General features: G+C 41.7%; 3 protein-coding genes across 3 annotated transcripts; 2 read left to right on the plus strand and 1 right to left on the minus strand.

Moving 5' to 3' along the window:
- Window positions 1-525: 525 nt before the first annotated feature.
- On the plus strand, window positions 526-1,302 carry LOC135430796 (vitelline membrane protein Vm26Ab-like). The gene is made up of 2 exons (XM_064685594.1): window positions 526-787; window positions 852-1,302. The coding sequence occupies exons 1-2, from the start codon at window positions 779-781 to the stop codon at window positions 1,248-1,250; spliced, it is 408 nt and encodes a 135-aa protein (XP_064541664.1). The 5' UTR covers window positions 526-778; the 3' UTR covers window positions 1,251-1,302.
- Window positions 1,303-7,703: 6,401 nt separating this feature from the next.
- Window positions 7,704-9,633, plus strand: eIF4E3 (eukaryotic translation initiation factor 4E3). Its single transcript, XM_064685562.1, has 5 exons — window positions 7,704-8,090; window positions 8,150-8,224; window positions 8,287-8,386; window positions 8,444-8,531; window positions 9,175-9,633. Exons 1-5 carry the CDS (start codon window positions 7,795-7,797, stop codon window positions 9,333-9,335), a joined length of 720 nt encoding a protein of 239 aa, XP_064541632.1. The 5' UTR covers window positions 7,704-7,794; the 3' UTR covers window positions 9,336-9,633.
- A 10,303-nt stretch (window positions 9,634-19,936) lies between these two features.
- On the minus strand, window positions 19,937-22,181 carry LOC135430759 (uncharacterized). Its single transcript, XM_064685549.1, has 3 exons — window positions 21,915-22,181; window positions 21,159-21,850; window positions 19,937-20,350 (listed from the first exon to the last, which is right to left on the minus strand). Exons 1-3 carry the CDS (start codon window positions 22,090-22,092, stop codon window positions 19,937-19,939), a joined length of 1,284 nt encoding a protein of 427 aa, XP_064541619.1. The 5' UTR covers window positions 22,093-22,181.
- Between the last annotated feature and the right edge of the window lie 507 nt (window positions 22,182-22,688).

Consider the following 22,688-nt stretch of genomic DNA (forward strand, 5'->3'; position numbering starts at 1 on the left):
AATATATATAAAAAATAAAATTAAATAGTGGGAATGCAATACGGCAGCCAATGGCAGCAAATTGTAATTGTTGTGCATATGGAATTTAACAGCTTTAATTAAATAAAATTTAACTACTGCAATATAAACGAATATGTGTAATCTCATTTTTCTACAACTTAATCAAAATGCACTAAAATACCAGAAATACCATAAAAAAGTGTTAAGTATTTCGCGCATTAGACCCATTTTTAGCACAGTCTGGCAGCACTAGCATGTTATTATATTCGCTGACTCATTTTGAAAACTCACAAACTGCGTTCGGTTATCAATTAATATAAACAATTAAAATGCAATTCGTATTTGTGATATCGTTAATCATACGGTTTGTTTGTGCTACCGTTTCGGCACGGTAATACCCACGGACAAGCTATTTAGCTGCAGCCCAAGGTCATGGACAAATCAAAAGTAACGGACGCCAGGCACGCAGCGCGCCAAGACCCATTAAGCTAGAGGAGAGACCGCAGAGCCGCAATCAAATGTTGTTGCTGGCCAAGAATTGCGCATGCGCAACATGGACAGCATTGTCTTTGTCGTCGCCAGTCGTTGACTTGGCCAGCCGCTGCGCGTGCTCCGCATACCGAAACAGCTGCCCAACAACGGCCCCAAAATTGAAAAGTGTAAGTGTTGGCCGTCGGCGGCTTGGCTATAAAAGCACAGCGTCGTCTTCCAATTGGCATCACAAATCAACTGGTCATTCACTAGCTGACAACTAACCCAAAAATCCAAAACACCCAACATGAAATTCGTAAGTACCTCCCAGCTCCCAGCTCCAGTTCCAGTTGCATCTTCAATTGTTGAATCTTCCGTAGTTCGCCGTCTGCTTCTTCGCTGTTGTGGCTGTGGCTGCTGCCAAGCCGGGCATTGTGGCTCCTTTGGCCTACACCGCACCAGCTGTCGTCGGCAGCGCCGCCTACGTGGCACCCTATGCCTCCAGCTACACCGCCCACCAGGTGGCCCATAGCGCCGCCTTCCCAGCTGCCTACACCGCCCCCATCGCCGCCGCCGCCTACACCGCTCCAGTTGCTGCCGCCTACACCTCACCCATTGCTGCCGCCTACAGCTCACCCTTTGCTGCTGCCTACACCTCGCCTTTTGCAGCACCGATCGCCCGCTATGCCGCTGCAGCTCCTCTGGCCTACAGCGCTCCGTTTGCTGCTCCTTATGTTGCTCGTCCCTATGCCGCCGCGCCCCTGCTGCTGAAGAAGTAGAGTGTGCCTAGACCATGGAAGTAGTGCGACATGTTTTTAGACCATGGGCATATATTTCGCACCTCCTGCACCTCCAATCCCCCCTTTATGTGATTTTGTTTACGACATAAAATAAAAGTTTAAGTTTCATTGAAATATTTTTGGGTTTTTTTCCGCTCTTCATTTTGTCCTCGTTTGGCATGCAGAGCGCTTGGCTGCGCAAATATTTCAGCTGCTTCATTAGCTTCTTTAATGAGCTGATCAACTAGGCACCATTATAGCCTCAAGACCAGAGCCAGTCGCTGAGCTGCATATTAATGGACGACTGTCTACCGGCTATGATGATATATCTGCATATATATCTGGGCATAAACTATGTGTTTTTATGGGTACTCATATATTTAAAACTTTATATCTATATCATTTGGGTATATCCTGGTTTCCTGAGAGATTCCGTTCAAAACAACTTATCCAGTGTTGTATAATGATTATATATTATGTTAATAATTTATTATGCTTCTATATACCATTTTTTATGTAAATTAATATTATAACGCCATTTTATATTTTAATTTTATTATAATTTAATTTATCTGCTAGCCATAATTACCGCAGAGACCGTTAGTCCATCAAATGTCTGGCAACTCCCACACACAGATATCCAGTTACAAGCTTCAAGTCCTGCAGCCAACGGAGACGAACATCCTTGAAGAGGTAGCAAATTAAAATTGACACCTGCTGTTGATGTTCCTGCTGCTGCTGCTGCTCCTGCTGCTGCTGATATCTCCGTTAATGAGGAAACCGAAATACGTCAGCAGCTACGTCGTAATCCAAATGCGAATGATGATTTAATGGTACCTCGAGCTACATCTCAAGTTCGCCCAGCCCGAAACTAGATGGTTATTCAATTTGTGTAGTCCGGAAAACTGATAAGCATTGGTTAGGTCAGGACCAGGGCCTGGGTCGGGGAGGGGAGGGGTCATTGGTAGTTGGGCAGAAGTTTGGGCAATTATCGTTTCGACTGAACTTCAGCTTCAAGTTGAGCGGGTCGACAAAAGTTTCTGACTTTATTGTTGACTTTGTTAAATGTGGCTAAATGGGCGTAAATGACCAGCAACAACAACGCACAGCAGCAACAGGCTGGCACATGTGGGTGTGCGCATGTATGTATGTGTGTGTGTGTTAAAGGGTTCAAAAGTTAAAGCGACCTTCTCTTTTGCGATCCCATGCACAGGCAAATATGCTGCTGCTCCCTTTACCTTTCTTTTTTTGTGTGGGTCTGGCAACGCTCCGCTTTCATTATAAAAACTGACAGCGCGTAAGAAACTTCTTGCGGTTACTTTGAAGCAGGTAGCAAAAAGACGCATTGAAATGTAAACATAAGTAGAGAAGCTTTGCCACACAAACAAACAGACAGCAACAGCAACAGCAGCAACAACAACGTGTACCTCATTATAGCAAAAAGGACGTACGTTGTATCCCTCATCCGCATCCGTTGGAATTATGCGGCATTGTCTAAAAATGAGTTTTCGTTGCTTGTTGCTATTTTTACGTTTCATCGAACAAAAGCAAAGTACCTTGCAATGGCAGCAGCAACAGCAACAACAACAGCAACAACGGAGCTAAAAGCTGGCAAACATAAAGCATTAAGCTCACGAAAGGCGAAAAAGCGTAGAAGCAGAAGAAACAGCGGAGTAACAAGTCGAAAAAGACAAGCCACAAGCACTCAGAGCCATGACAGTAGGATTGGCGGGGGTGTGAGAGCATGGAGCGGGGAGTGGGGTACAGCTTAACGAATCAGCGCACACCCAAAACCCCCCCCAACCGCTCGAATGCAACGGGTCCTGCCCAGCATAATACATTGTGTGCATGTATATGTGTACATGTGCAATGCAAAGGTGTGTGCGCACTGGTGCAGGCGACAAATGTGACGAATGCGTTTTAAAAAAGCTTAATACGTAAGTGATCTATAAAACATTAATAATATTTATATTAATTACTAATCCATAAAATATGTTGTGTTTAAATAAATTGTGTTTTGGGGCAGGGTTTGAACTAAGCTTTGTTTTGTAAACCAAAATTAAAAAAATATTAAATTAAATTAAGATTTGTGTACGCTTTATTTTTGACTGATTGATTCGGACTGCCATATCTAATTCGTTTAGCTGAAAATGTTGATACATTTTATTATAATATTAATAGATTAGAGAAAATTATTAGATTTTACTAATATTTTCCTCTGACACACAATTGGAATTGCAATACTTCCCTTCTTTAAGTTTTGTCGCCTGACCACCATAATACCCATAAAGTAATGCAACTGCAGGGTTGCCTTTTTGTGTGTGTGTGTGTGTGCGTGCGTATGTGTGCACAGCATGCTGTTACATGGTCTTGGGCTGCTGTACACCTGCACACGCCGCCCCACCACTCGCCACTTTCCCCCTGCCCCTGGCTGTCGCATTAAGTGAAGCACGCGGCATGTTGGCTCAAAATGAAGTGCTGACAACGCGATGTTGCCGCTGTCGTCGGCTGCTGCTGCCGCTGCTGCTGCCGCTGCTGCTGCCGCTGCTGCTGCCGCTGCTGCTGCTGTTTTGCCCCTGCCCGTTAGCTGCTAAGCGTCTTACGGTTTTAGCGCCAGACCGCAGACACACACGCACACATAGACAAAGCGAAGACAAAGGAATTGGTGCGGTTGCCACTCCACTTGCTACGGGTGAACCTGGAGCTGAAGTTGGAACGGGAACTGGAACTGGTGCTGGCAACTCCTTCGCCTTCTCCTGCTGCCTGTTTAATTTACGCGCTGCTATTATTTTAATCTTTTGCGCAACAACAGCGTGAAATGACTTTCACCTGGCCTCTTGCTTTACCTTTGGGGTGGGGGAGACAGACGCGTCGCGTCGCCGCGACTTCATCTTTGTTTGGCTCAAAAGCATTTAGCACAAGGTGAGCTCGGCTGACAGTTGGCAGGGAAACTGCTTTTCGGGTGCCTCAAGGCCTGCTCCCTCCATCATCCAGCCACATGTGCGACTTCCTTTTATTGTTTTATGTGGCTGTCCCTCAGCCAACCACACTCGCTGCTGATCTGCTATTCAGGTGCGAAATAAACGAGCTCTCCTTCAAAGCGTACATCATCGCGTGCCTGGCCCGCGAAATCTCCTGGCCAAAAACAGAAGGAGTCGGTGGGCCATGCCCGTCTAATGCCTCAAATCATTTTCATTTCTTGCCAAGTGCTGAGCGGCTCAAGACATGCTTCTGGCTGCTGACACCTGTCCCGCTCCTCCTCCCCCCCCCCTCCCGTGTTTTTAGTGCTTGCCACTGATGCTCAGCTTCGCTCTTTCAGCTAGTTTCGTTTTTTTTGTTCGCTTTTTGCTTTTTGCACTATGTAACATTACAATATTTTAAGAGATTTACTGACCGATGTTAGGCAGCTGCAGCTGTAGCTGCAAAGTGCAAAGCGCTGTAAAATATTACGTATACGCAGTCAGGCACCTGGAAAAAGTCGGGATTTGTAACGCCAAGTTAAACATTTGTTTGGATTCAACAACAGTTGCGTTCGGACAGTTAAATATGCGCGCTCAAATATTTAGACAATAATTCAAAACAAGATGGAAGCGTTATCTGTGCCATGCCACAGCTAAAATATTGCTGCCAACAATGTTAAACAAAATACAATAGGTTTGAGTTGGGCGAAATGAATTAAATTTCTATAAAATATGAATAGTATAAAATTTGTACTCACCATCGATCTATTCAGGCGAGTGCTAGTTCAATTAATATCCAAATATGTACGCCTTACATGCACTTTTGAGAATCACAAAGGAGGGCGCCCGTTGCATTTAAATAGTTTGAGAACATTTTTAATTTACATTACACTGTTAGTTTGCGGACACTGTTAAACACATCACCAAAAAAATCACTGAATTTACATGCAAACAGCCAGGCCCTACTCGTATTTGTGAGAAGCGCAGAGAAGAGCACCTGTTGCATTTAAATAGTCAAACAACATTTTTTATTTAAATTACACTTTTAGTTTGCAGACACTGTTAAACACGTCACAAAAATAATCACTAAATTTACAAGGAAATAGCCAGGCCCTACTTGAATTTTTGAGAATCACAGAGTAGGGCGCCCGTTGCATTTAAATAGATTTATTTTGTTGTTTGTTTTTCTTCTTTTAAATCCTCATGCAGCTTTATCTTAAGGCTTGGTCCGCACGTTAATCATCAATCAGCCAGTCAGTCAGCCAGTCGGTCAGTCGGTCAGTCAGTCAGTCGGTCAATCAGTCAATTAGCCAGGACAAACAGTTTGATCTATATAAACGAGGTTGACCAAATTTCTCGTGACTAGTTTCTATATATGTTCTGTGAGCTAATCAACTGAAAATATATGCTCATCCGTAGTTGACTTAAAATTCATGCGATTTGCGCCCAACTTGAACAAACCAACCGAAAAATCTTTCAAGCTTAGATGAGCAGGGTGTGGTGAGGGGAGAGAGGGGGGAGGGGAGAGGGGAGGGCAATGCTGCTTAAGACCTAAAATAAATAGAATTTTTAAGTAAATTGAAGCGGGAAAGTTATTTGCGCCCAGTTGGATGGCAATCTACACTTTTGTACTAACTTGGCCAACATAATTCACACGCAAGCCAAGAGCGGCAGGTCGAAGGAGCGCAAGGGGGGAACGTGCGGGGGGGGGGGGGGTACGGGCAGCAACTTGTGGCAAAGCCACAGAGTCGCTTTGGGTGGCACTTTTTTTTTTTTAAACAGTAGAGCGGCAACAAATGGTGCACATTACAAGGGCCCAAAGCTACTTACCAAGGCAGACGGCGTGGCAAGGACTCACATATTTTATTATCAGCCGCAACGGTTGTGGCAGCAGCAGGAGCAGGAGCAGGAGCTGCCTGTCTGTGCAACAAGGCGCAAAACTTAAGCGGCGAAGACAAATTTTTATTGCCACAAGCCCAAGTCGATTTCGATTATTGACTGCAAGCAAACTGTTGCACACACACACACACACACGCACACTCAGACACATAGAGGAAAGCTTGGCAATTGTGGCAGCTCCTTGAGGCAGCTCCTCGTGGCAGGCAGCCAGGCGAACTTCTTCTGGTTGTCTGTGTCTTTGGCTGTCGCGTTCGCTCATTTGGGTCACATTTTATTATTTTCGTGCATTTATCGTATGCTCGCTGCCATTTTATTTTATTAGCGCGACATTTCAATTGATCGACCAGCCAGAACATACCCCCTGCCCCCCCTCTCCCCCTCTCCACCCTCTCCATAATAGCTAAGAACTGCATTTGCTTTAAGTTTTGCATTTGCTTGGTATTTAAATCGCATGTAAATCGATTCCTTGGAATCCCCGACAAAAAATAAATCGATTCTCGAGCGATCATCGATCATCGTCCACAACTTTTAGGCTACTTTAACCAATTCCTTCTAGTCGGGAGTGTCCGACCTTGAGATACCCCGCAAGCTGTCAGCTTTATGATGCAGCTAATTCTCTTCTACTTCAACCAATCTATCAATACTCTCTTAATTAACTTTGTTTCCTATTGTCCGATTTTTATGAAATAGTTGGGGCTTAATTGTGGCATAAAAAACTGTGTATATACCAAGGCCCAAGGTTTTAGCTCTTAGTTTAAGATTTTTTTAATATTTTGTGGGATAATATGTAAAGGTATTTAAAAGATTATTAATTCTGGATCTGTTTAAACTATATTTGGCGTCTCTAACTCTTATAAGCGCCCAGATCTGGACAAAAAAGATAGTAATATCGATTTTTAACGATCTCGTGGAAACGGGCGTGCTATAGCTGATGTTAAATAGGAATGATCTAATCGAGAACCATGCTCTTATACAATTTTGGGCAACGGGTGCAAATATAATCACAGGCAGGCGGACAAGGCTGGATCCACACGACTGATTAATAAAATTATGTATACCTAATTGGGTGGCAAAAGCTTCCTTCTAACCGTACAAAGCCATTATACCCCACTAACCCATTTGCAGGGTATTAACAAGTATATATTTCCTTATTGTTTCGGAGATCCCTCGTTCTCCCAGTTACACATTTACACAAAAAGATTATACCCCTTTAAACCATTTAGAAGGGGTATTAAAAATACCTTCACCCGATCTGGCATTCACAGCGAAGCTGCATCCACTCTGGCAACATCGCCATCGCAGCACTAAATGAACAGCGATCTGGCAACGCCGACGGCAGCTTGAAAAGTTTATTTTTGCCAATTGAGACGGAAAAAGTAGGCGCTGTTTGAATGTCAACTGTCAGAGAGACTAAATGAGTTGCAGTTTTCCAGTTTTCTCATAATTCTATAAAACTCGTCCGAGCAACACAAGAAAAGTCTCATATTCCTTATACAAATACGGTTTTTTTTCGTTCGTTCAAAAAAAAAAAAAAACAAAAGACGCCAAAAAAGAACAAAAAAAAAAATAGAAAAAAAAAACAATTAGAAATACGCCCCAAACGTGTGGAAAAAAAAAACAATTGGCATTAAAATATTAACGAGATAGGCGCTATATTGCAGAAATATTTTAAAGTAACTCAAAATATGGGCTACGACAACTACAATGGCACCGAGGTGGCCGAATCCGGCGGAGTCCAGGCGGCGGCCATCTATGCCGGCGGCAATGGCAATATGGTCGCCGATGAACAATTTGCCGCCGCCGCGGCCGAGCTGCAGCCGTCGCTGAATCGCGTCCTCAGCTCAATTGATTATGATTTGTGCTTTAAGCATCCGCTGGAGCACACCTGGACGCTCTGGCATTGGGAGAACGATCGCAGCAAATCCTGGTCCGATATGCTCAGCGATGTGACCAGCTTCAACACGGTCGAGGATTTCTTCAGGTGAGGCGCAGCGGGATCTTGGGCAACATTCCGTTTTATTTATTTCATTTGCTTTGCAGTGTCTACTACTTTATTAAGCCACCGTCTGATCTTAAGGTATTCAACGATTACATGGTTTTCAAGCATGGCATACGGTTAGTTGACAGGTCTTCCTTTAAAGCTCAGTATTTATTTTTTTCTCTATTTTTTCTGACAGTCCAATGTGGGAGGACGATGTCAACAAGGACGGCGGCCGTTGGGTCATGTTTTTGGACAAGGACTCCAAGGAGCTGGTAGACAAGCTCTGGCACGATTTGGTAATTTTATGAGAGGCATTTAAAACATTCATTTAGTCTATTATTTATTCTTTGCAGCTGCTGTGCACAATTGGCGAGTGCTTCGAGTATTCGGATCAAATCTGTGGCGTGGTCATCAATGTGCGCAACAAGGCCAGCAAAATATGTGAGTATCGGCTGGCAGGAATAGCTACACTATTTGGCAAGGATATAGGATCATAGTCTACAGGCCAGTCCTTATAGATATTGTCGGGGTTTAGGAGTAGGTCGAATTGGAACAGCATTGGAGATAGCACCAAAAATATATCGGTCGGTAGACATTTTTTAAACCCTACACCCATTAAAAATGCGTAAAAAGGGTATAATGTATTTGTGCAAATGTATGTAACAGGCAGAAGGAGGCATCTCCCACCCCATAAAGTATATATATTCTTGATCAGCATCAATAGCCGAGTCGATCTACCCAAGGATCTCGGAACCTATAAGAGCTAGAGACTTGAAATTTTGGCTGTAGGTCCTCCTAGTCCCCGCGCAGATCGAGTTTGTTTCCGATATTCGATAACTTGGCCCGTTTCCAAGTAATCGATAAAAATCGATATTGAAATCCTGTTTTTTGAGCAATTTCGGAAAATAATAAGAGCTAATATCACCAAACTTGACATTTAGCTTCGGGAATAGTATATATATATATATCAAGTATCCTTCATTTCATACCTATCGCCTGTTGGAAGAGGGTTCAGGGTATCCCCTAGTCGGGAGCTCCCGACTAGAACCACTTACTTGTTACTTACTATTGATTCCTTTAATAGCACTGTGGACCAAGGACTCGCACAATCAGCCGGCAATTTTGGCAATTGGACGCAAGATGAAGCAGCTGCTGCAGCTGCGCGAGGTGGAGCTGCAGTACCAGGTGCACAAGGATGCCATGGTGCAGGCCGGGCCCAATGTGAACGCCATTTACAAATTGTAAATTGACAAAAAAAAAAAAGAAGAACCATAAAATTAATAATCGAAAAAGAAGAAAAACAAGTGCAGATCACAAACTGGTAGCGGCAACTGGTAGCGGCAACTGGTAGCGTCTACTTAGTTTAAGCACATCGTAAATGCTTAGTTCTTGACTTGAGCTGAAGCATAGTACGATCGTCCCCCGTCTCTCCCTCTCCTCTCAGTGCATTATACTTAGATACTTTATACACCACGATACATTTATACACACAATATGGTGCTCCACTCTGTACTCACCAATAAAGAATAAAGCATTGCATGAAGGCGAAACGCGTTTTTTCTGTGTCGGGGGCATAGAGATGGGCGCGTGTCGCGCCTTTTGATACATTTTCGTGCCCAGCCACCTCAAACACGAAAAAGGGCACGATAAATTGCGTAAAGGCGAAAGGAAGCCCGAAAATATTGGGGATATATCGGAAGACTTCATTATAAAAACTGTATCAATATCTGATTCGATAATCTTAATAATCGATGCTAATAAAATAAAATGTAATAATAAAAATAATGATAATGATAATAATGATGATAATGATAGTGACAATGATAATAATGATAATGATGATAATATAATGATGATAATATAATGATATTGATAATATAATGATAATGATAATATAATGATAATGATAATATAATGATGATAATATAATAATGATAATATAATGATAATAATAACAATAATATAATAATGATAATAATGACAACCATAATATAATAATGATAATAATAAATAATAATACATAATACATAATAATAATAAATAATAAATTTATAAGCTGGAAAATTTGTCCAGTTTCGATTATTATAGGCTTAAGTTCGTGCTCGTGCCCATTGGCAAGAAAGGCAAGGGCACGATAAATTGCGAAAAAGCCACGATGAAAACTATAAATATCCATATCAAATATTGAGCAAATTTCTGAAGAGAATCTAAACTGCAATCTCTAAAAATATCTATCAAATATTGAGCTATATCTAAAGGTAATCTCAACTATCATACAAATACTTAAAAGCTATTCATCGCAAAGATCTACAAAGAAAATAAAGAAAAGCTAGCAAAGGTCCTTTCTCTTTCCACGATCATTATCAGAGGCTGTAGATCCAAAATATATACACATTATTTAATATATTTCAGATATATGCAAAACACGTATATTCGTAAAAGAGATTTTTAGTTCGTGCTTTGTTCCTTAACCTCAAAATTAAGTCACGCGCTCATCTCTAGTTGGGTGTCGGGCGCTGCTTGCCTTCCGGGCCATCAAATCCGGCACGTAGCCACGCGTTGTCCTTTAGCCCAGGCTCACGTTTGCCTAGCGCGTTCCTCCGCCCGTCCGTCGCGCCTCTGACGACTGCTCCACTTCTTGGCTGGCACTCACTTTATGGCGATTATCCTTTGCGCCATAATTTTGGCCATTTTTGTTGTCGTGTCGCGTCGTGCGCTTATGTGTCCACACGCCCCCCACCCGCCCCCCCTCTCTAGTGCTGTGGGCGTGTCAGTTACGCTGGTCTTTTGTGTTTATGCCATGCATAGCAAATTGTGAGCAATTTATGAAAATATGCTCGGACACGCCCACTTCTCGCACGTGGATGGGCTAACACATGACCACGTAATACGTAATACGTATACGTAATATGATGTGATTGTTGTAATTTGTTAGGATTTGGCCTTTTATTGTTTTATTGAATTATGAAGTGGCATTTGCCAAATGACAAAAACGTGATACACTAGCCAACACACACTCAGACACACACACACATACACACACACACACATACGTGGACATCCTGTCACGTCGCCTTCATGTTTTAATATCGAGTAAAAAATTCCTTTGGCCTGGCCAAAGAATGCATGCAGTTTTATGCCATTGGCAAATGGCGCATTGATATGCCACCTGGCAGCTGACAGCATGCAGGACATACCTGCATCTATTGCTCCTGTCGCTGTTGTTCTTCTTCTTCTTCTTGCCAAGCCAAGTACAGTGAAGGCTGCATTGACGGACAGAAGCTCCTTTGGGCGAGCATCGCCAGAGCTAGACATATTTACTAAACAAAAAGTGTTTTACATTGGGTGGAATTTCATTTGACAAGAGAACATCTTTGAGAGTTTTTAGGGGTATACCCGCTAGTATCGTATATAGACATAGGTCGAAATTTCCCAACCCTGTAACGCGGTCAAAACTCAACCGATTTTCATAAGGTTTGGCATTTTCTTCATGGTTTTCCCTCTAGATTAATCTGGCATTCAAATCTGAATACATATTTTTTAGTCGAAATGCATGTCAAAATCTTACCCCAATATTGGTATATAGACATAGGTCAACATTTTCCAACCCCCATAACTCGGTCAAATCTCACCCGATTGTCACGAGGTTTGGCATTTTCTTCGCGGTTTTCCCTCTAGATTAATCTGGCATTCAAATCTCAATACATATTTTTTAGTCGAAATTCATGTCAAAATCTTACCCCAAGATTCGTATATAGACATAGGTCAACATTTTCCAACCCCCATAACTCGGTCTAATCTCATCCGATTTTCACGAGGCTTGGCATTTTCTTCACGGTTTTCCCTCTAGTTTAATCTGGCATTCAAATCTGAATACATATTTTTTAGTCGAAATGCATGTCAAAATCTTACCCCAATATTCGTATATAGACATAGGTCAACATTTTCCAACCCTACAACTCGGTCAAATCTCATCCGATTTTCACGAGGTTTGGCATTTTCTTTATGGTTTTCCCTCTAGATAAATCTGGCACTCAAATCTCAATACATATTTTTTTGTCGTAATTCATGTCAAAATGTTACCCCAATATTCGTATATAGACATAGGTCAAAATTTCTCACCCCCATAACTCGGTCAAATCTCATCCGATTTTCACGAGGTTTGGCATTTTCTTAATGGTTTTCCCTCTAGATTAATCTGGCACTCAAATCTCAATACATATTTTTTTGTTGTAATTCATGTCAAAATCTTACCCCAATATTCGTATATAGACATAGGTCAAAATTTCTCACCCCCATAACCCGGTCAAATCTCATCCGATTTTCACGAGGTTTGGCTTTTTCTTCATGGTTTTCCCTCTAGATTAATATGGCATTCAAATCTGAATACATATTTTTTAGTCGAAATGCATGTCAAAATCTTACCCCAATATTCGTATATAGACATAGGTCAACATTTTCCTACCCCCATAACTCGGTCAAATCTCATCCGATTTTCACGAGGTTTGGCATTTTCTTCACGGGTTTCCCTCTAGATTAATCTGGCATTCAAATCTCAATACAAAATTTCTAGTCGAAATTCATGTCAAAATCTTACCCCAATATTCGTATATAGACATAGGTCAACATTTTCCTACCCCCATAACTCGGTCAAATCTCATCCGATTTTCACGAGGTTTGGCATTTTCTTCTCGGGTTTCCCTCTAGATTAATCTGGCATTCAAATCTCAATACAAAATTTCTAGTCGAAATTCATGTCAAAATCTTACCCCAATATTCGTATATAGACATAGGTCAACATTTTCCTACCCCCATAACTCGGTCAAATCTCATCCGATTTTCACGAGGTTTGGCATTTTCTTTATGGTTTTCCCTCTAGATTAATCTGGCACTCAAATCTCAATACATATTTTTTTGTCGTAATTCATGTCAAAATCTTACCCCAATATTCGTATATAGACATAGGTCAACATTTTCCAACCCCCATAACTCGGTCAAATCTCATCCGATTTTCACGAGGTTTGGCTTTTTCTTCATGGTTTTCCCTCTAGATTAATCTGGCATTCAAATCTCAATACAAAATTTCTAGTCGAAATTCATGTCAAAATCTTACGCCAAGATTTGTATATAGACATAGGTCACAATTTCCCACCCCCATAATTCGGTCAAATCTCAACCGATTTTCATAAGGCTTTTTGTACGTGGTTTGGTCTGAATTAAGCATCTGGCAACATTATTGTTGGCCAAAATTCATGTAAGAAAGTTACCCTCAAAAATAGACACTGGTCGAATGCTATTACTTATATATAAATGATCATGATGTGATTAACACATATGCAGATAGTAGATGCAAGATATAGTAGCCCGTCCCCAGTTCTGATTTGTCTTAATATATATTCTTGTTTCTATATATAATGAATATATTTATAAATGATATATGGATTATTAACTTACCCCGCATCCTATCAATTTTTTTTGACATGTGTATTATGTACTTACCGCACATTCCATCCATACGAATAGTTAGTATATTTCCATATTCCAATAGGATAAGATAATATTTGTATCCGTATCCAGGTCTGATTATGTTTGTTATTGTTATTTGTATATGAATGATCATATGTACAATTTACACAAATGAAGATAGTAGATGTATATGCATATGTTACATAGCCCATGCCCAGGTCGAATTTGCTTTATAATATACTCTTATTCATATATAAATGTTCATACTTAGAATTTATATAAGTAAATAGTATATTCAGCTGTTATAAGGTATAATTCTTATGCACATTATGTACATATAAATAATGTGTGTATTACGTACTCACCACGCATCCGATACTCCTTGTTCGATATACATATATGTTTTATGTACTTAACCCAAATCCCATCCATACGATTAGTTAATTTTATAAATATTTCAATAGGAGAAAGCCTTCTTGTTCCAATTTATGTATAGTTGGTAAATCCAGATGTAATAATGGAACTCGTGTCCATGTCAGATTTTGCTTTACATATATTCTTACTTATATATAGAAATGATCATGTTTGTAATTAACACATATGTAGATAGTAGATGCAAGGTGTAATAGCCCGTGACCAGGTCTGATTCGAAATATTCTAATTTATCATAAATGATCATGTAATAATGCTGATTTAATAAGATTCAGTAGGCCATTCCCAGGTCTGATTTGTCTTAATATGTATTCTTGTTTTTATATATAATGAAGGTATATATAAATGATATATGGATTTTAAACTTACCCCGCATTCTATCCTCCTCTTTTGATATGTATTTTATGTACTTACCTTAACATCACATCGATACGAATAGTTAGTTTATTTCCATATTTAATTTCGAGAAAGCGCAGTCCGGATACCTACCTATGTATATACCTACCTACATACATACATACATACATACATACATACATACATACATACATACATACATACATATATACATACATACATACATACATATATACATACATACATATATACATACATACATACATACATACATACATACATGCATACATACATACCTACATACATACATACATACCTACATACATACCTACATACATACCTACATACATACATACCTACATACATACCTACAAATATCCGCCTCCTGCTCCGCCCCCTACCTATGTATATACCTACCTACATACATACATACATACATACATACATACATACATACATACATACATACATACATATATACATACATACATACATTCATACATACATACATACATACATACATACATACATACTTACATACATACTTACATACATACTTTCATACATACATCTACATACATACATATACATACATACATACATACTTACATACATACTTACATACATACATCTACATACATACATACATACATCTACATAAATACATCTACATACATACATATACATACATACATACATATACATACATACATATACATACAAACATCTACATACATATCTACTTACACCTCCTGCTCCACCGCCACCAGTTGCTCCTCCAGAGCCAAGGTTTCCTGCCTCGTTGAATTTCAGCAAGGCCTACTTGAATTCTTGAGAATCGAGGAGGAGAGCACCTGCTAAAAATACGTTTTATTTAAATTTGCAGCACAGCGACAAATAAGCTTGGTCTGCGTTTGGTATTAGAAAACAAACATGCATGCATACATATATACATAAATGCATACATACATGCTTGCATACACTTACAAACACACACACACACACACACTTACATATACACACAAATCTATACTTGTTTGACTAAGTACAATATATAGACATAGGCCAAAATTTCCCAATCCCATAACTCGGTCAAATCTAATCCGATTTTCATGCGGGTTGGCTCTTTGTTCAAGGTTTGGCCTCTTGATCAATTTGGAATCTAAATCTGGCGAAATTTTTCTAGTTCAAGCATTGCGCTCAGAACAAAGAACTTGCTTCCTTTCTTATTAATATATTTTAATTTAAGCGTTTCCTGTTTATGCTTTTTCCCCCTTTCACAACTCTTTTAAATAGACAAGGTTTTTGGCGGGAGTTCGCTTTAGCGAGGCTTCACTGTAGTTTTGCACTTAAAGCCGAAGGCAAGGGACAAGCCAGTGCATGGCAAATAAAAGTTAACAGCATGACCGGAAGCTGCAGCAGCTTCCGTTTCCGGTTTCGGCTTGCAGATAAGCGCTGCAAACAGCCGCCGCGCGCGCAAACTAATGTTGTTGTAGTTATTTTATTTTTTTTTAAATTAAATGCAATGCAAGCGTAATTGAAAAAGCGCCGAGTTCACAAAAACGAGAGGTCCTGCGAACTGCTGCTGGTGTTGCTTTAAGTATCCTGCTTCCTGTTGCTATTTTAATTAAACAAAAAGCGTAAAATGTTTGACCATTCGCCAGGCTGCCGCTGGTGCGGATCCAGCTCCAGCTCCAGCTACAGCTGCTGCCGGGTTTGTTTGTCCAGCGACTTGTCTTTGGCACGTAAATTTTCTTTGCCAACAAGCACGAAATTGTTTGCCCCTTGTCCCCAGCATGTCCTGTGTCCTGTTGCAAAACAAATTAATTGTCTGTCGTTGTTTTCCTATTCTTTTTTTTTCGCATAAACTTTTTCATCCTTGCGGTTGTCCCTGTGCCTGTCCCCGAACCCGTCCCCATCCCCATCCCCGTCTCCGTCTGTGCAATTTTCAGCGCTCTGCTTGTTGCGTAAATTGCGGCCACATTTGTTGCTGTTGCTGTTGTTGCTTTTTATTTGCGCCATCTTTTCTCGTCTACTGGCGCTCGTCTCACTCAAATTTCACTTGGCTTTCGCTTAGCTCATTTGCTGCACAACTTGTTATGGCTTTTGGGTTTCCATTTGCCACCGACCCACTCTTGTCATAATTCAAATGTAATTTCATTGCCACCATCAGCTCCCCCGACACTCATAATTATTTTTTGATTAAAGATGCTGTCCGTCAGTCAGCCAGACAGACAGCCAGTCAGGCATCCATTTGGGAGCTGTTTTTCGCCCTAAAATATATCTCGTAACTGCCGATAAAATGGGTAAACAGGCAGCACCCTTGAGGTCGATTGAGAGTTGGGCAACAATTTTATGATTTCATCTCGCAGTTTTAAGTCTCCAGCTGTGCATATTGTATAATATAAGACATAAGATCTCTTCCACAAACACTTCAAATTTGGTGGACTTGAAAAGAGCACTGTTAATTTATGTGCACATCTTTGAAGCAGTGCTTAGGGGCTTACTTTAAGACATGAAAATCGCAGAGAAAGGCGATGGGAGTAGACGAGAGCTTAGGAATAATTGGCAGGGAGGGAGAAAGGGTAACAGAGAGGAAGACAGAGTGAAAAGCAGAGAGAACGATGGAGCAAAAGAAACGTGAAAAAGAAGGAAACATTAAAACCGAGAGAGAGAGAGGGAGAGATGGAGAGGGAGAAAGAGGGAAAGGAACGTGAGATACAGGAAACGGGAGGGAGATAAGGTACATTGAATATAGGAGAGAGATATAAAGATTGATAGCCATTAAATAAAAGAGAGAGGAAGAGGTAGACAGAAAGAAAGCGAGAGGAACAGAGAGAGAGAAAGGAAGAGAGAGGAACAGAGAGAAAGAAAGAAAGAGAGAGGAACAAAGAGAAAGAAAGAACAAGAACATGTAATATAGAAAGACAGAGAGAGTACAATATAAAGATTGAGAGCCATTAAGAAGAGAAGAGAAAAATAGATAGGCAGAGAGAAAGAGAGAGAGATAGAGAGCGCATGCATCAGTTTAGGCAAATAACCATATTATTGTCAATACCTAGATCGAAATCAAGAAAAATTTGAATTTATCATGAATTACTTGGTATTATGAAAATCGCATAGAAGGGTCAACGATATTTTTGAAATAAAGATGAGGATTTTCTTAAGTAAATGATGAGACGGGCTTGGCTATGTAGACTCTACTTATTCTAGTTACGATTCAAATATGTTTTTAAATTTTAGCTATAATCTTTTGCTTTTCATTAAATTTTGCTTCTATAAAAACATTTCACACATTTCTCTATTTTATTTTATAAGGTGCTTCAGTTCAAAGAAGTTCAATTAGGCCATTTCTCGTTTATAAAGCTTTTGCGATTGAGCTCTTGTTTTTAATTCCAGACTTCAGCAGCTGCTCCGTTGCCTGGTTTTCAATAAGAGCCTTTGAGGCATTTATGATAGGAATTTTGCTGTTTATTATTTTTATTTATGATTTTCTCCGAAATGAATTTGCATAAATGCTGCCCCCCAACTTGCTCGTGTCTGTCAGCTTATTTATTGGCAAGCCGATGTGCAGTCATTTATTTATAAGTCTTGATGCCATTTTTGAGCTTTAAAGCCTTGAGTTTTTTTTTTTTTTTGTTTGGGTTGGGGAGAGAGAGAGGAAATGCAATTAAAGCAACGAGTGCCAGCAAAATGCAATAATAATTTCTCGATTGCCAATCAAATTTGCAACACGGTCGGCAAATTAACACTTTCGCATCGTTATCAGGTTTCAATATTTTATATCCGAGTGCAAAACTTTCAGCTTGAAAATGCAATTATAGGCATTTGTTCGCTACAGACCGGCGGCGGAGGCGGCGACGGCGGATCGGGGGGCGTGGCATGCGCGTAACAACTTTAATTGAATTTATAACAATGCACAAGATACGGCATTATATACGCCACAAAATAAAAACGTCATAATAATTGCTAAAACATAAATACAAATTGCATTTGACGTACACTTTTTGCACTCAAAATTATACACCCCAACAACAACAACAACAACAACAACAACAACAACAACAACAACAACAACAACGTGTATTTTTGTATCGCGCTCATTTGCATTAAAAGAAATTTATAACATTTACAAAAAAAAAAAAAAAACTAGTTAAAAGTTGACAACAATGAAACGTCAAAAAGCTGGCAACGAAAAACTTTTAAGCCGTGACTCGGCAAAAACAACAATACAGATAAATATATATGTGCATAGAGATGTGGCAACTCTAAACCCTTTCATATACCCTGCACCCCATGTAAAGTGGGTATATTGATGTAGGAGGAGGTATACCCAATAGCTTAAAGCATGTGTATTCTTGATACGGACGCGTCGATTTAGACATGAAATTCTGCTTTATATATAAAAAATCGATAATCGATAAATATCGGTCTCTAGAGCGTTAATAGGGTATTATTAAAGCTGAAGACAAAGTTGTTGTATAGATTCTCTAATATCTTCTTCTAATATCTTAACATTTGCTTCATATAAAAATGCATATATAAAAATCGATAAATATCGATTTCCAGGAGTGGCGATTATTATAGCTAGGGATATAGATTGGATATGGTTTATGGATTCTCGTACAGCATGCGTAAAATAAGCGTTAACTGTATTCAAGGTTGCTTTTATATTGCTAAAAAATCGATAAATATCGATTTCCAACCTCAGCTTCGACGTTATCTGTTCTGTTGCGCATATCTCGTGTCTTATGATAACCAGAGACAGCAAATTTAATTTGTAGACTAACAAAGAAAGAACAAGACTATTTTATTTACTTTTCACTCATCCTTTTAGCAGCTAGACGCCGGGTAGAGGGTAACTGTTAGTCGTGCACTCCCACGTTTTTCCGAGTGTGTGTCTCTGTGTGTGCTTGCATTTAATGCGCCCACGCCTAGCTGTTCCAGCTACCTTTTTTGCGCTCCTTTGGCCCCGTTTTTTGTTTTGCCAAACAATAAAAGCAAATTTTTCTAAAATTTCATGTCGCCTCTGGCCTCCAGCCCCGCTGCCCCTCGCCCGACAAAAGGGGTGTGAAGGGTGTTGGAGCAACCCAAGCTATTTGCAATTTAACTTTTTGCCACACGGACACACAGACAGACAGACGGACGGACGGACGGACAGACACAGCCATAGCTAAAGGATGGGCATGGCAAAACAAGGACACGTAGCCCAACAGAGCTTTAGTTTTTAGTTGGCTTTTATTAACTTTTGTCTGTGCGTGTGTGTGTGTGTGGGGGGGGGACAGAGAGAGAGAGAGAGAGGGGGGGGGGTCTTTGTGTGTGCATTGTTGTTGTTCAGACAGTTCCACTTATTTTGGGCATAAAAGTTGCGCTATTACCGAGATTTGAGACGTTGCTGTCGTCCCTCACAAAGGACTGGCCAATTTACAGTTAACTCAAATATTCACCGTCCCGCTCCTGGCAGGAGCCAGGCGCCTCCCTGCCGCCTCCCAGCCTGCCCAGGGTGGTGCAACCCCCTCGCTGCATTAGGCCCGAGCACCACTTTATGCACAATTTAACTTTTGTAGTTTTGTCTTACGTTTATATATATTTTAAAGGCTGCGGCCACGTTTGCGACTCGGCGGCGGCGGCGGGGGTGGAGGTGGTGGTGGTGGCGGCGGGGGTGGAGGAGGTGGAGGAGGCGGCGGCGGCGGTGGTGGCGCTTTGATCGGCTGCTGCTGTGGGTAGTGCTCCTCGGCTGCGAGCAGCGTGGGCCGCGGCGTCACCGACGGCGTCGGCAGCGGAGATGCCCGCACGGGCAGATAATCGATTTGAAAATAATCGGATATGAACCGGCTGCTGATCATGTTCAGTTCGAGGCCCTTGGCCAGCATCGCGAAGAGTCCCTTGCCGCGCGCCTGCTGCTCGCGCAGCTCCATTGTGGCGGCTATATTGGTCGTGGGATCACCCACCGTGGACTTGACGATCAGCTCACAGTAATTGCGGAAGACCTGATGACCGAGCGTCTGCAAAAGAATGGTGGAAACTGTGGCAGACGGCTAAAACCGACTGCTCAATACTCTGTTCACGGTGCGAGTGACGAAGAGTTGCTTTACTGTTTTGGTGGATGACTCTAAAACTGTTCCCCAGTGCAATTCAAACTTCAAGGTAAGAGTGGACGGATGTCTTAAAGAGATCGCTTTAAAAGCTTTAGCAAATGCTAGCCGGAATGGCTTACTCTAAGACTTTAGCCCACATTCAGTGCATATCAAACTGTAATCTGCAGAATAACTGGGAATAGATCAGATCTTTAAGAGGTCTTCATACTATTGAGGTATTTATACTATATACCCATATTCACACTATCTCTTAAAATGTACACCAAAAAATCAGGGTAAATGGATTATTTAATCCTAGATTGTAACCCATGTAATTGGCAGTGGCTTTCAAACTGTGTCTTTTCAATAGTTAATCTTCTGCTTAGCTGGGTTATCTATTCTATTAGAGACCAAGAAATCTGGTCTCTGGATTGTCAGTGCTCTTCAAACTGCGACTTGAGTGTAAATTAATTATTGCTTTATGTGGGAATAGCAGTGGATGTGGCGGAAATATTCTTGGCTAGATCCCGTCAGGGGTTTAACTATATAATTTTGTATGACTACCCGCTATCCAACCCCTGCCCAAGTGGATGCGGACAAAGATTCTCATTGCTAGCTCTAGGATGCAGACAGACGGACATAACACAAAACCAATATACCCCTTCTCAACTTGTGAACAGAGCATAAGACTAGCAGCTAATCGACATTGGGAACACTATGGACTCTCCCAACTTACGGTCACCATCAGATGGGCGACGCTCATGCGTTTGTAGCGCTCGCCAAAGTCAACTGTGGTCATGAAGAAGCAGAACTTGACCAGGAAGGGCACCGCAAAGCAATAACAACGCTGGGCGTAGAGCAGGCGATGCAACAGGAGGAGCATATTATGTGAACGCAGACGCAGACCCATATTGGCCGATTGCCAGCGCGGCAACAGGACGCCCCAGTCGGCGGAATTGAGATTCTGATTGACATCGACCAGGCCGTAGGCGATCCACTTGTAGCAAATGGGCGCCTTAAAGTACGCCGGCAGCGGCATCTCGGCGCCATCGAACTCCAGAGCCAAAATGAAGTCGAAGCGTATGCCGCGATTGTAGGCTCCGCGTTCCGCGGCGAACACCTGATGGGCGAACGGGACGCGATTATAGCTGAGCGCCGTGTACTTGATGTCGTATATGGCGCCCCAGTAGCCGGCTATGCAGGCCACCTGCGCGATGGCGCGCTGTAGATCCTGCTGCAGGCGCAGATTCATGCATTTGGGATTTATTGCGTTGCCGAAGAAGAACGGATGCGTATAGTTTGATCTGTAGAGCTGAACGCTGCGCTGTTTCTCATTAAAGCTGGGCGTCAGTGAGATGGGCAGCCGTATCGTTAAGAATATCTCAAATCCCAGTGGCATATCCATATTTATTTGGCTAACAAATGCCGCTGCAACAGAGAGCCTGCCTCATTATATTAATTGGCTGCAGTTTGTGTCTGCCGCAAGGCTTACCCGTCTTTCGCAGCTCGCCCAGATAGTCCTTGAACATGGAATTGTTCTTGTGCAGCTGATTAACGATGGCATCGATCAGCAGCTTGGCGTCGTGCACGAACCGATGATGCTGCTCCTCGTCCCCATGGAAATTGAATGCCATCAACTCAAAGGTGTCCACAAAGTTGAGCATAGCCATACTGCTTTGACATCTCGTTGCCAAACACACATACAATTGTTCAGTGTTGAGCAATCGAGTGACAGCTTTCGAACGTGGCGTTGCCAGATCGCCCGACCCGAGCGCACTACGATCAAATGGCGGGGGCAGTCGGAGCAGTCGGCGAAAGTTGTGCGCGTGCATTTGGAAATGAATGAAATTCGAATGGCATCCAATTACTACGCGTTTTACTACGTCGCATCGGTGGCCACGTGGCTTCTGCGCACTGGCTTACAGCATCCACGTGCCAAATGTCCACGGCAACGGCAACGGCATCTCCAGCTTTGGCCAGCACAATGTGAATTCAGTTGCTGTTCGACGTTCCTCGCGTGCGGTTGTGCCTGGGCCCTGCACTCAATTTACCAGAGCGGCAAGTGTTAGTCACCTCCCTTTCGCACTCAAACGGCAGCGCAGCGTGTGCGAAAGAGAGCTATTCAATTAACCGTTGTCTTCGAAGGCAGAGAGCGCGCCGGCGCCGTAGCTAGCTGTGGAGTTTGTGTACGAAAGAGCGTGTAAGGTGGCAAAGTGCAATAGCTGGCGAACTGCAATAGCAACAGCAACAGCAACAACAACAACTA

Source organism: Drosophila montana, unplaced genomic scaffold (assembly GCF_035044405.1).
Source record: "Drosophila montana isolate Dmon_TW-CO22-7 unplaced genomic scaffold, ASM3504440v1 contig_3083_1, whole genome shotgun sequence".
NCBI lineage: Eukaryota > Metazoa > Arthropoda > Insecta > Diptera > Drosophilidae > Drosophila > Drosophila montana.